This window comes from Pan troglodytes, chromosome 12 (genome assembly GCF_028858775.2).
Source record: "Pan troglodytes isolate AG18354 chromosome 12, NHGRI_mPanTro3-v2.0_pri, whole genome shotgun sequence".
Taxonomy (NCBI): domain Eukaryota; kingdom Metazoa; phylum Chordata; class Mammalia; order Primates; family Hominidae; genus Pan; species Pan troglodytes.
In genome coordinates, this window is record NC_072410.2 from 121599359 (window position 1) to 121614593 (window position 15235).

Below are 15235 nucleotides of genomic sequence, written 5' to 3' on the forward strand. Positions count from 1 at the left end.
GAAAAGGATATTGAGAAAACAATCTCATTTACAATAGCATCAAAAAGAATAAAATATATGGAATTAACTAAGCCAAGGAAGAAAAAAGACTTGTACATTGAAAACTACAAAACATTGATGACAAAAATTAAAGAACACACCATTGAAGAAAAGACATCTTGTGCTCATGGATTGTAAGACTTAATGTTGTTCGGATGTCCATACTACTCAAAGCTATCCGCAAATTCAATGCAGTCATTATAAAAATCCCAAAGACCTTTTTCCGGAAATAGAAAAATCCATCTTAAAATTCCTATGGAATGTCAAGGACCTTGAATAGCCAAAACTATCTTAAAAACAAGTTGGAGATTTCACAATCCCTGATTTCAAAACTTACTGCAAAGCTACATTAATCAAAACAATGTTGCACTGGCATAAAGAAAGACGTAGATCAATGGAACAGAACAGAGAGCGATGAAAGAAACCCTCACATAGGTGCTCAGATAATTCCTAACAAAGTTGTCAAGACCATTCAATGGAGAAAGGCCAGTCTTTTCAATAAATGGTGCTGGGAAAACTGGATATCCATTTGCAAAAATGAAGTGGAACCCTTATCTTACATCATATCCCAAAATTAAATCAAAATAGATCAAAACTCTAAATGTTACAGCTAAAATTGTAAAATTCTTATGATTAAAAATAGGGGGAATACTGCATGACACTGTACTTGGCAATGATTTCTTGGATATGACACCAAAAACACAGGCAACCAAAAAAATAGACAAACAGAATAATACCAAAATTAAAACTTTTGTGTATCAGAGGACACCACCAAAGAGTGGAAATCCAACCCAGAGAATGTGAAAGTTTGTAAATCATATATCTATTAAGGGGTTGATGTCTAGAATACATAAGAACTCCTACAACTGAACCAGAAGAAAAGCAAACAACCCAATTAAAAGGCGGGCAAAAGACCTGAATAGACATTACTCCAAGAAGATATATCAATGACCCATCAGCACGTGGAAAGATGCCAACATCACCAGTGATTAGAGAAACAAAAATCAAACCTCAGTGAGATGCCACCTCACACCTGCTAGGATGGCTACTATAAAATACAAATAAGCAAATACAACAGAAAATAACAAGTGATGATGAGGCTATGAAGAAATTAGAACCCTTGTGTACTATTGCTAGGAATGTAAAATTTTGTAATGTTATGGAAAACAGTACAGTAACTCCTTATAATTTAAAAATTGAACTGCCACATGATCCAACAATCCCACTTTTGTGTATACACCCAAAATAACTGAAAGCAGAGACATTACAAGATGATTTGTACACCCATTGATATGGTTTGGCTCTGTGTCCACACCAGAATCTCATGTATTGCATTTCCCAGTGTTGGAGTTAGGGCCTGGTGGGTGACTGGATCATGGGGGTGGTTTCTAATGGTTTAGCACCATCCTCCTAGTGCTGTCTTGTGATAGAGTTCTCATGAGATCTGGTTGATTAAAGGTGTGCAGTACTTCTCAGCTGGGCGCGGTGGCTCACACCTGTAATCCCAGCACTTTGGGAGGCCAAGGTGGGTGGATTGCTTGAGGTCAGGAGCTCAAGACCGGTCTGGACAACATGGCAAAACCCTGTCTCTACTAAAAATACAGAAATTAGCTGGGTGTGGTGGTGCATGTCTATAATCCCAGCTACTCAGGAGGCTGAGGTAGAAGAATTGCTGGAACCTGGGAGGCGGAGGTTGCAGTAAGCCAAGATCATGCCACTGTACTCCAGATTGGGTGACAGAGTGAAAGTCCATCTCAAAAAAAGAAACGATGTAAAACTTTCCCTTCACGCTCCCTCTCTGTCCCTCTCGACCATGTGAAGACAGCTTTCTTCCCTTTTGCCTTCTGCCATGATTGTAAGTTTCCTGAGGTCTCCCCAACCATGCCTCCTGTACAGCCTGTGGAACTGTGAGTCAATGAAACCACTTTTCTTCATAAATAACCTAGCCTCAGGTAGTTCTTTATAGCAATGTGAGAACGGACTAATACACCATTTTTGTAGCAACATTATTCCCAACAGCCCAAAGGTAGAGACAACTCAAGTGTCCATCAATGGATGAACGGATAAACAAAATGTTATATCCATACAATGGAATATTACTCACCTTTAGAAAGGAAGGAAATTCTGACATGCTACAACAGGGATGACCTTGAAAACATTATGCTAAGTTAAATAAGTCAGGCACAAACAGACTGACACTGCACGAGTCTGCTCATACAAAACATCTGTAGTCCTCAGATTCATAGAGACGGGAAGTGGAATAGTGGCTACCATGGGCTGGGGTTGGAGCACAGGGAGCTGGTGTTTAGTGGCAATGGAGCTTCGGCTTTGCAAGATGACAGGGTTCTGGTGATGGTGGTGACAGCTGAACACCACTGTGAATGTCCTCAATGACTGTGCACTGTATACTTTAAAGTGTTACGTTTTATGTGATGTATATTTCACCACATTTTTAAAATAAGGGTCCTACTCCAAACATGGCTACAGGTTTGAGTATGGCCTGTGCCTATTTTCTGTGCAAATAGGCACGAGTTCATGCAAAGCAAACACGGATGTCAGTGTTTGCTAAGTGCTGCCTACAGTGCATAAAGTGTGCCATGGGCTTCCAGGGTACGATCTGCCAAGTGATAGACACAGAGCAGGTGGCAGGAGTGAGACGGGGGAAGGGGCAGTCAGAGAAATTGTGGAAGAGACACATGTGGGCAGTGAGTAGACTGAGCAGGCTCCTGCTGAGTGCACGCAGCACCCAGTGCCCCAGGAAAGATGAGGGAAGGGCGGCAGCAGAAGGAGACATTTTGAAGGTGAGAACAGGACCCCAATCACCTGGGGATGTGGGTCTGAGGTTCCAGAATGAGCTGCAGACAAGTTAAGATTGGCATCATTGCTAATTTGGAATATCTAAGGGTGTGATATTGATTAGGATCTCTGAAGATAATGCTAGTGGCAGGAAGTAAAGATGCTAGAGGTGATGCCAACACTTGAGTTTCAAGCCAAGCAGAGATGATGGCAGAGAGCAGAGGACAGCTGTGAGAAAGTCAGAAAATGATCAAGATGATCGTGGAAAAGAGGCTAATGAAGGAGCAGTAATCAACAACCTCAAAGGCCAAGGCTGAAAGGAATCAGGCGTAAGAGTAGACCAGAAGTCTGAAGTCAGATTTGTGTGGCTGGGGATGACCTGCAAATGCAGGGGCTGGGGGAGATGGAAGAGTAGGCAGGGGAAAGGCTGCATGTGTGTGCATAGGTGTAAGTGTGTACACAAAAGTGGGTGTGGCATGAGCATGTGTGAATACATGCCTGCATGAATGTGCACGAGTGTGCATGTGTACATGTGTGTGAGGTGTGTCATGTTTACACACATTTTCCTGGGTCTGCATGTGTGTGGGCATACATATAAGTGCATATGCATAACTGTGAGGGTGCACAAAAATGTATGTATGTATTTTCATGTGTGTGCTGTGCCCATGTGTATGTATGCTTATGTATGTGTGTTCATGTGTATGTGCACACCTGCATGCATGGGCCTGTGTGCACGTGAATGCATGTGTGTGTCATGTGTGCACATGTCCATGTATATGCCTCTGTGTGTGAATGCGTGGGTGTGGTGTGTTTGTAGTTTGTTGGTGAGCTTGGGAAGTGGACCATCTTGGAGGATAGCTGAGCACCATTAACTTAGTTAAATTTATGTTTTTGGCGATACAAATTTCTTCTTCAGACCTTCAGAGATTTACATGGTGTTTGCTGGATCTCAGACCTTGTGCCTGATGAAAAGTAGCAGAAATGAGACAACCAGAAACACATTGCTCTGAGTGGTCTAGATACGATGTCAGATCTGTGCACAGAGAGTTGTCTGTTTTGTTCACTGTAGGTTCTCCAAGGCCTGATGTCAGATCTGTGCACAGAGAGTTGTCTGTTTTGTTCACTGTAGGTTCTCCAAGGCCTGATGTCAGATCTGTGCACAGAGAGTTGTCTGTTTTGTTCACTGTAGGTTCTCCAAGGCCTGATGTCAGATCTGTGCACAGAGAGTTGTCTGTTTTGTTCACTGTAGGTTCTCCAAGGCCTAGAACATAAGTGCCGCCCAAAAAACACTTGCTGAGTAAAAATAGCCAAGTTGGATGGCATTTACCATGTGCCAGGCACCATCTTAAGCTGTATAAATACCAATCACTCATAAATATCAAAACAACTCTAGGGGATTAATTCTATTATCCTATTTTCTAGAGAAGAAAACTGAGGCAAAGGACTTCTTAAAAACTTGCCCGAGGTTCCAGGTGGTCAGGATGGAAGCTGGGCTCGCCCCAGGTGCTCCGCCCCAGGTGCTCCACCCCGGGTCCAGGCTGTCCATCATGATGCTGTGTGGAATGCGTGAGTGAGGTGGTCATTCTCGGGTCTTGAAGTCAACAGCTGGGAAGGCTTCTCCTTCCATTAATGCAACCACAAAACCATGGATGGAAAAGGACGCATCTTATTTTCAAGTGGAAATGCTGCTTGGGCCCTTTTCATGACGGCAGACTCTTCAGCGGTGGCCAGAGGGTGAAAACAACAGGTCACGCTGTCAGCGCGTGAAGTTGTTCCTGTGGCCCCGGCCCTCCAATGAGAATGATGAGTGCTCGCTGTCTGGCGCATGCTATTCAGGGTTTCCTCGTTCAGCATCACCATCAGGAGCACATTCCGCCGTCACTCTGCCACCTGCACTGAGCACTCCGGGCCCCCCTGCCGCTATTCTCCATCCCTGCTCAACCAGATGCAGCACCAAGCAATGTGTGGGCTGGGGCTCATTTCTCGAATAAAGGGGCATGTTCACAGTTCAGCTTCCCCATGAACAAGACACGTGGTGAACACGTTTAGAAACCAGTCAGAGCAGCACAGAGGTGAGGTGAGAAGGAAAGGCTGCCAGACTCACCCAGCCTCCAACTTCACTCGAGGTTGGCTCAGACAAAGGAACATCCGCTGCATCCGCAGAGGCCCTGGTGCCTCCTGTTGGACTATTTCTATTTCCAATTATCAGCTTTTCTCTAAAGAAATTAAATTGTTCAAAAGTTTTCACAATTTTTAAGTCTTTCCAACATTCCTTAAATGTGGATAACAATCACTCATTGTTTAGACAGAAGGAAGGAATGAAGAACGAGGGGCAGGTGACTCAGCTGTGACTCCTCGGCGGGAAAAGCACAGAGTGAGCAAAGATATTCTCCTCCCCAACCCAGAGTTCCTTCCAAACATGCCTGCCCTTCTGGCAAGCTTCGTCTCTGAGCTGTGTGTCCACCTGGAGAACACACCTGGTCTCACCAGCCCCCTCATTCTGAAAGAGTGAAGAGCCTGCCGAGGAAGTGCACAGGAGCATGTCTGCCTCCTTCAGTGAGCAAGTCATGACAGCCACAGTGACACTCAGGTAACCTGTTGACAAATGTTCTTCAGAGCAAGTGTGATGGTTAATACTGAGTGTCAATTCGATTGGATTGAAGGATGCAAAGTGTTGATCCTGGGTGTGTCTGTGCAATCTGCTCACAGCAGAGACCAACACTGAGCCCTCAATATGGCACCATTCCTTGGGGTGATCTGCCAGCTCCCTGGTGGCAGGTTGATTATATTGGACCTCTTCCATCATGGAAAGGGCAGAGGTTTGTCCTCACTGGAATGGACACTTACTCTAAATATGGGTTTGCCTATCCTGCATGCAATGCTTCTGCCAAGACTACCATCCGTGGACTCACAGAATACCTTATCCACTGTCATGGTGTTCCACACAGCATTGCCTCTGACCAAGGCACTCACTTTATGGCTGAAAAAGTGTGGCAGTAGGCTCATGCTCATGGAATTCACTGGTCTTACCATGTTCCCCATCAGCTGGAAACAGCTGGATTGACAGAATGGTGGAATGGCCTTTTGAAGTCACAATGCCAACTAGGTGACAATACTTTGCAGGGAAGGGGCAAAGTTCTCCAGAAGACCATGTATGCTCTGAATCAGCATTTGATATATGGTACTGTTTTTCCCATAGCCAGGATTCACGGGTCCAAGAATCAAGGGGTGGAAGAGGAAGTGGCACCACTCACCATCACCCCTAGTGATCCCCTAGCAAAATTTCTGTTTCCAGTTCCCTCGACATTATGTTCTGCTGTCCTAGAGGTCTTAGTTCCAGAAGGAGGAAGCCTGCCACCAGGAAACACAAGGACAATTCCATTAAACTGGAAGTTAAGATTGCCACCTGGACACTTTGGGCTTCTCCTAACTTTAAGTCAAGAGGCTAAGAGAGGAGTTACAGTGTTGGCTGGGGCGATTGACCTGGAGTATCAAGATGAAATCAGTCTACTACTCCACAACAGAGGTAAGGAAGAGTATGCAAGGAATGCAGGAGCTCCATTCAGGCATTTCTTGGTATTACCATGCCCTATGATTAAGGTCAATGGGAAACCACAACAGCCCAATCCAGGCAGGACTACAAATGGTCCAGACCCTTCAGGAATGAAGGTTTGGGTCTCTCCATCAGGAAAAAAAACACGACCTGCTGAGGTGCTTGCTGAAGGCAAAAGGAGTACAGAATGGGTATTAGAAGGAAGTCATTAATACCAGCTATGACCATGTGACCAGATGCAGAAATGGGGATTGTAATTGTCATGAGCATTTCCTCCTTCTTTTGTTAAAAACATACTTGTGCATGTATACACTTGTACTAAGAAAATATCTTCATTTTATTTCTTTTTCCTTTATCATGTGACATTAGATTTATTGCCTTCATGTCAGCATTTAAGTAAACTTTGTGTGACAGTATTTGGGTTGGGGATTGGTGCGTTTCCAGTCCTACCAAGAATAGTTGTATTATGTTAGGTGTAATTATGACATGATTGGCTTTATTTGAAGATTATGTATAATCTCAGGAGATGTATATGGATTCAAGTTGACAAGGGGTGGACTTATGGTGGTTAATACTGAGTGTCAACTTGATTGGATTGAAGGATGCAAATATTGATCCTGAATGTTTCTATGAGGGTGTTGGCAAAGGAGATTAACATTTGAGTCAGTGGCCTGGGAAAGGCAGACCCACCCTTAATCTGGGTGAGCACCATCTAATCAGCTGCCAGCAAATATAAACCAGGCAGATTGGCCTAGCCTCCCAGCCTACATCTTTCTCCTGTGCTGGATGCTTCCTGCCCTTGAACATGGGACTTCATGCTCTTCAGCTTTGGGACTTGGACTGGCTTCCTTGCTCCTCAGCTTGGGGATGGCCTACTGTGGGGTCTTGTGATCGTGTGAGTTAATAATACTTAATAAACTCCCATATATACATATATATATCATATTTATATAGTTATATTTATATTTATATAGAGAGTTGTAAAACTAATATGATATAGATAGATATATCTCCTATTAATTCTGTCCCTGTAGAGAACCCTGACTAATACAGTAAGTATATGGTTTCCTACAACCTGACACACAGCCTATGTGCAATAAATGTTTGTCATTAATAAACAAAACTGAATATTTTAATTACAAACACAAATGTCTATTTTAGAAATATAATATGGTTCCAGTATTTAGAATTGGTGATTTAGTTGACGTCAGCTTTAACTTTCTACTTGTTTTGTATAAACATATGTTTAAGTGAAATTTTAAAAGATAAGGCCAATTTAATCTTGCCTTACTCAGAGAAAACATGACATCCTTTAGGGCCCCATATGCAAACTAAAAAAACAATTGGTTTGGCGTCTCCATCAAAGGGAAGTAGATGGTGAGAAATATATTCTCTTTTTAGGTGGTTTTGTAAGTTTTTCGAGGGGTGCTTGACTGTGATACGTTGGAGACTCTGGGGTTCCAAAGAAAAACAAGACAGAATCTCCCTGCCATCACCGAGCTCGCATCCCAGAAAAATGCTGGACTTGTGGTTCTCACACATTTCCAGGTTCAACTGGCTGCCGCCTTCCTATCAGCACCCGCCAGAATCCGAACAGCTAAAAGTTGGAGAGAGAGGGAACGTTACAATGTAAACAATTAATAAAAGCTAATTTGGCCATGCTCTTCCCAGGATGGAGGTGTTAATTGAAGGATTAGATTAGCCCTGAAATGAATGACGGAGCAGAAATAGAAACATTACCACCAGCGCTCTTAGTTCCAATCGAATTAAATTAAGCCATAATGGCTTTTGGAGAAATAAATTGCCAGCTGCAGCCCGCTCCCTACTCCAGCATCTTTCCGGGGGAGATTCACAGGAGCTCACAGGCACCAAGAGCAACACTCAGGATCATTCTTCACAACGGCAGGTCGGCGGCTCACTGCGGGGACTTTCAAATATCTACCGTGAGGTACTCAGTTTAAAGTTGTCCAACATAATTCCCAGCCACAGTGCAGCACCAATGTTCTAGCCCTGTTTCTCTCAGCAGCTCTATTTTATATTTGGATAGGTAAAGAAGACAGCGGGCTCTTTAACTGTTTATTCCCCAGACAGTTATCCATGCCCAAGACTCGCTTTAATTCAGGAAAAGTCGCCTCCACAGTTGCTGAGCTTCTGCAGGAGCAGGATACGAATGACCGGGCATACCTACTGTGTGATGGTCCCGAGGACGTCCCATGCAAGAGGGAGGTCCACAGAGAACTGTGGAAGACACAGAGAAGCCAGGGCCACACACAGGCTGTGGTGAGGAGAGGGCATCCAGGCTGGGGTGCAGGGTGTGGGACAGAAAGCCCCAGAGGCAGACAGGGTGAACGGTGTCCTGGACACAGTCGGTCCTCAGACAAGCCTGGCAGGTCTGGGAAGGAGGGGACTGTGGGCCCTGTCCAGGCAGCTCTGGATGCCCTGCAGGTGCACAGCAGCTCCGCTGACTAATTTGTAACTGGGCAGTGGACAAGAGACACCTTACAGCCAAGGGACTGTCAGTGCTGATGAGCACAAGGGCCACGGGGCTGAGAAGCCTCCATGTTGGCCAAAGGGAGGCCAAGGGGTGGGCACCCCGGTCCCAAGCAGCCAGATTGGCAGGGGCCTGGGTGTGCACAGGCCCAGCAGGGGTCAGGCCAAGAAGATTGGAGAGAGGTGAGTTCGGAGGGTGACCACCAGCCTGGTGCAGGGATGCGGCTGAGGAGTTAGGGTGTGGGCGGCAGCAGTGAGCAGGAGGCCACAGACCACCTGCCTTTCCCGGAAGGAGCAGGCCACGGCGGCTTTGTCCATGGCTGCAGCCAGGCTCTGCAAGCCCTGGAGAAGGAATTTTCCTTCTAGGTGTGGGCGGTGCATGGAAGACTGAAAATCCAGAGACTGGGATCCTCTGAGCTTAGCTACTCACCTTCCGTGGCCACTTCTGTCTTGATATCTGTATTTTGTGCCTTTTGGCTATTTTTGATCTTAATTTAGAAAATAGATGTGCAGGTTCTCTGTAGCAAACGGCATCTGTGTGAGCAAAGGGAGCTCATCTGGCTTTCATAGGCCGACGTGTTGGGACCATCAGGAAATGCTGGCGCTCTACTTATCGTATCAGTCAAAGCCACGAGACAGGGACTGAAGACGGCCTTGGAGAGCGCCCAGCTCACTGACGTGGGGGCGGGGGCAGTTCCCGGAGAGACGCGCTGTGCGGGGGAGGCGGCGTTATTGTGAGTGATGCTTGGTGGGACCTTGCAGATACAGCCTCTGGATTCCCCTGTTTGGCAGAATTTTGGGGATTATAATTAAAAAGCATCCAGCACAGATGCCATTCAGCCCAGCCTGAAGCTGGGCCTTCTGAATGTGTTGGGTGCATTTCTGACTTCCAAAGCATGCGTAGCGTTTGCTTTGATCAACGATGTTTTCAGCTGAAAGAATTTAGGTAAGTTTATGAATAATAAATGCAAAATAAATTCCAAAAGGAAGAAATTAACTTCATCTAAGGGCTCACAAGACAATGGTAGATATAGTATTTATATTGTGCTAGTAGTATGGAATGAAAATGGGCTTTTATATTTGGAGTAACTCGGCGGTACACGTAAACTACTCCCCTACGAGTGCAATTCACTTCGCTGTAGAAGAGAATCCCACGCTCACTCCAGGTGTCTGGAAAAAGAGCCACAGGAAGGACATTACTGTAGTCATACCAAAGCCAATAAGTAAGGTGGGCACACGTTTAAAACACATCCATATGATCTTAATATTTATTACGGTTTTGATAATGCAAAACTGACAGCTCCAGGCAGGCTATAAGGCTGGATATTTATATGCAAGCCAGATTTTCAGAGTCAGGAGATTTTCCTATAGAAACAATGCCAGAAGTGGTAGCAAGGTCACAAGGCTCGGCCGTGAGCCCATCCACCTCTTCCCGGGCTTGAGGAGACACGGACGGGGGTGCAGTGGCTGATGCTGCCCGCCTCCCTCCACAGATGTGTGGGGTGCTTGTGCTGGGTGGGGCCAGAGTCCGCTTCCACAAATGTTCAGGCAGGGCGAGGGTCCCCGGTCTGTGAACTAAATCACCATTTCCAGTGCTGTCTCCTGAGGTGCAATTTGCTTTTTACTAAATGCAGAAGCTTGAGTGACAGGGAACATACCTTCACCTTCATCACAGCCATGGCTGGCAGCAAAGCAAGTGCCAGGTTAACAGGTACTGTGGGGACGTGTTCTGCTGTCCTGGACACATGTCCTGCAATGTACACTGTGATAATGGATGCACGCTCGCGCACACACACCACATACACACACACCACACCAAACACACACACCACACAACACACCACATAAACACACACCACACACCATATACACCATAAACACCAAATACACAAGCACACACACACCACCACACACACACACCACACAACACACCACATAAACACACACCACACACCATATACACCATAAACACCAAATACACAAGCACACACCACCACACACACACACCACACCAAACACTGACACCACACACCACATACACCATAAACACCAAATACACTAGCGCACACCCACCACCACACACACACACCACACACCACATACACCATAAACACCAAATACACAAGCACACACACACCACCACATACACACACACCACCACATATACACACACCACACAATACACCACATAAACACACACCACACACCACATACACCATAAACACCAAATACACAAGCACGCACACACACCACATACACACACCACACAAACACACACCACAAACACACACCACACACCACATACACCATAAACACCAAATATACAAGCACGCACACACACCACATACACACACACACCACACAAACACACCACACAAACACACCACACACCACATACACCATAAACACCAAATACACAAGCACACACACACCACCACACACACACACACCACACACACACCACACCACATACACCATAAACACCAAATACACAAGCACACACACACCACATACACACATGCACCACACAAACACACACACCACACAACATACCACATAAACACACACCACACACCACATACACCATAAACACCAAATATACAAGCACACACACCATACCACATACACACACCATACCACATACCACACAATACACCACATAAACACAAACACACCACACCACACACCACATACACACACCACCACAGACCACATAACACACACAGTTACCCAGCCTCCAAGACGGGAGAGTGAGTGTTGGTTTTATCCACTCATGAATTCACAATTTCAAGACCCTTCGGCATTTATCACACACAACCCTAAGACACTTGACCCTGCGACAAGCACAACTGAATAAAAAACTACTTGGAGTAAAGTGGGCACCGATGTTAGATAAGGGCCAGTAGGCCTTTCCCACGAGCCTGAATAGCTATCTACATGTCTATGTGCACAGCAGCAGAGCATAACTTTACCTCTGTATGTGTCCACGTGCACAGCAGCAGGATATAACTTCATTTGTGAATATCTGAGTTTGAATATGCAAACTAGTAATTATCGGATTTGACAAACTTTATATAAAGTTTCTATAATTACATAATACACTTATTAAAAGCAAAGCACTAGAGTAGAATAATAGGCATCAGTTAGATACTTTCAGAAAGTTTGTAAATGAATGCATTGAATAACTTTAATATGAGGTCACTTGTGAATTTATTGTAATTCGTAATTTGCTTCAGTGGCTGAGAATACACTACAGAGAGGATTTAAGCGAATGAATAACAATTTTAAGGAAAAGCTGAATTTTAACATAAATTTGGATGAGGCTCCAAAATGGTGAGGAGTCCCAGGAGCCTCTGACCTTGGTGCTTCTCCTGAGAGGAGCTGGAGAAGCTCAAAAGGAATCAAGTGGGTCCCACCAAGGCCAGTCCCTTCCCAGGTCATTTGTGCAACTGTTGTGTATTTAAGGAAAACGAAACATTTAAGAGTCATCAACAGAAGCCACACAATTATCTTGGTGGTTTTAACTTAAAATAAAGCTGGCTGCCAAACCAGCTCTGAAAGAGATGAGGTAGATTAGAATTGCGATAAGGTTGGTGTACATAATGAAGACAATCTAAAACTTAATTGTGTAATTAAACTGGAGGTTCTGGTAACAAATAATTATCTTTTAATGACCCCATAAATCTACTCTAATCTAATGTTATTCAATATTTCACCTGACTTTCTCTTAGGTTCTCTGGATTTTTTTCAGGAGAAACAAAAATACATTTGTAGTATTATTCTATATCATATTTCAAACTCATTAACAATAGTGGTTTTTTAAATAATTCAAAAAAGATTTTTTTTGAAAATTTATCTAGAAAATTAATTTAAGCTTGTAAGAAAATTATGTTTTGCATATTTCCATGTGAAATGCTTTATAAACATCAATTAAGTTTTATAATATCATGCAAAGATATAGTAATCATGTTAGAAATAAGTACACCAATTCTTAGGAAGGTTCAGTGACTTATTCAAAACGATCTTCCCAGTCACTTATGAATTTTAAAAAGGCAGCATGTGCATCAGTCTCTCTCATATACAATGTATCTAGCTATGGTGCTCAGAAAATATTTTGCTTCACAGCTGGATGTTATCTGCAATGCCCAGAAATAGTGGTCCTGGAATCCTGAGAGGGCCACCCTGGGCTAGGTGGATGCCTGACTGACCGCTGGAGAAAAGCACCTACTTCAGCCAGCTTCCCATCTGAAAACATCGCAAAAAGCACGCAGCACATCAGAGATGCGGTACAGATATAGCAAATCAAAGTAAACTTTTCTGGTTACAAAAAAACAGCACAAACCACATGAAAAATGATATAAGCAAAAGCCTTCAGAAAGACCAAAACAGCCCCCACACAAAACCTTAATTCCTGTACGGGAGCCCCCGCTCCTCCAAGGAGGTTACATTCCGAGACCCTTAGGGAATGGCTGAAAGCATGGAGGTAAGGAACCCTATCTGTGCTCTATACGATGTTTCTTCCTACATACATGCATACCTGCAATAAAGTTTAACTTGTGAATTAGGTGCAGTAAGAGATTAGTAATAGAAATGAATAAAACAATTATTACTGTATACCAGCATCACTGCTCTTGCACTTCAGTAGCCCTTATGTGACATGACTACATCCGATAAGAGTGACTTGAATACAAGCACTGCAACACTGTAAGAGTCAATCTGATCAAAGAGACGGCTGCTAAGTGACTACTGGGTGGTGTGCAGCCTGGATGCACTGACAGAGGGGTGATTCGCGCACTGACGGGTGATTCGCGCACTGACGGGTGATTCGCGCGCTGACAGAGGGGTGATTCGCGCACTGACGGGTGATTCGCGCACTAACAGAGGGGTCATTCGCGCACTGACAGAGGGGTGAATCGTGCACTGACAGGGGGTGATTTGCCCACTGACAGAGGGGTGATTCGCGCACAGACAGCGGTGATTCACGCACTGACAGAGGGGCGATTTGCGTGCTGACAGGGTGACTCATGCACTGACAGGGATGATTCACGCACTGACGGGTGATTCACGCGCTGACAGAGGGGTGATTCGCGCACTGACAGGGGTGATTCACGCACTGACGGGTGATTGGCGCACTGACAGGGGTGATTCGCGCACTGACAGGGGTGATTCGCGCACTGACAGGGGTGATTGGCGCACTGACAGGGGTGATTCGCGTCCTGGGGGGATGCAGCAGGGTGGCACGAGATTCATCACAGTACTCAGAATGATGTGCAATTTAAAACTTAGGAATTATTCATTTATGGAATTTTTCACTTAATATCTTTGGACCACGTTTGACCACGGGTACCTGAAACCTCAGAAAGCAAAACAGAATAGAAAGGAGACTACTGTATGTCACACTTACATAAACAGGCTTTACATCTTCACTTGGGTTCTCTTTGCTCTTCGTTCTGACAAAAGAGAAAGAAGCATTGGTATTTCTTTTCTTGGCTACCACTGCACTAGAAATGGCCATGAAGTCTGGAGGGAGGCCTACTACAGGAAGCAGCAAGAAAAACAGAATTGAGGCTTGTAAGATGAGTAAGGAATCTAAAATGTTTTTTAAATAAAAGAACCTACCAGATGGTCAGGTAACAACATACCTCACTAGCACCTCCTGTCCTCCATAAACAATAGCATGGTGCGGTAACTGACATGGTCAGGTAACAGCAGACCTCACTAGCACCTGGTGCCCTCCATAAACAGCAACATGGTACAGTAACTGACATGGTCAGATAACAGCGTACCTCATTAGCACCTTGTACCCTCCATAAACAGCAACCTGGTGCAGTAACTGACATGGTCAGATAACAACATACGTCATTAGCACCTCGTACCCTCCATAAACAGCAACCTGGTGTGGTAACTGACATGGTCAGGTAACAACATACCTCACTAACACCTCCTGCCCTCCATAAACAATATGTTGCATTAACTGACATTGTCAGTTACTTGATTGAGTTGTCCCAAAATGAGGCTACTTGTGTACTGTGATTAAGCAGGTGAAGTGCATGTTATACCGTGAAACTTATTCACCAAAAAGTAGTTCCAGATTTGCTTGGAACCGAAAGAGATGCCCCAGTTATATGAAAATTTTGCTGATTAACTGATGACATTTGATAAATGAAATAATCACCATTTTAGTAATGTGGTGAAGTTAATACTTGCCACGAAGTGTCAGAGAGAATGCTACTCATTGGAAAACCAGAAAAGTGTTATCTTCCCCTCCTTTCCAGAGGGGATGGAAAACCCACTGACATGGAGACCCCGGAGTGGGGCCGGACACTTCCGGCAGGATCTCCATGGAGCTTGTCTGTG

General features: G+C 44.7%; 1 protein-coding gene across 5 annotated transcripts in view; it reads right to left on the reverse strand.

Annotated features, from left to right (window-relative positions):
• The window catches only part of SNTG2 (syntrophin gamma 2), a 407561-nt gene that overhangs the window by 74719 nt on the left and 317607 nt on the right, over positions 1-15235 (reverse strand). The window contains exon 15 of one of the 5 annotated variants that reach the window (XM_054677653.2): positions 14231-14328. The exons of the other annotated variants lie outside the window; for them this stretch is intronic. Coding sequence (XP_054533628.1) covers positions 14302-14328 — 27 coding nt within the window. The 3' untranslated portion in view covers positions 14231-14301. Of the gene's footprint in view, positions 1-14230; positions 14329-15235 lie in introns of those variants that run through there. 5 annotated transcript variants of the gene reach the window in all.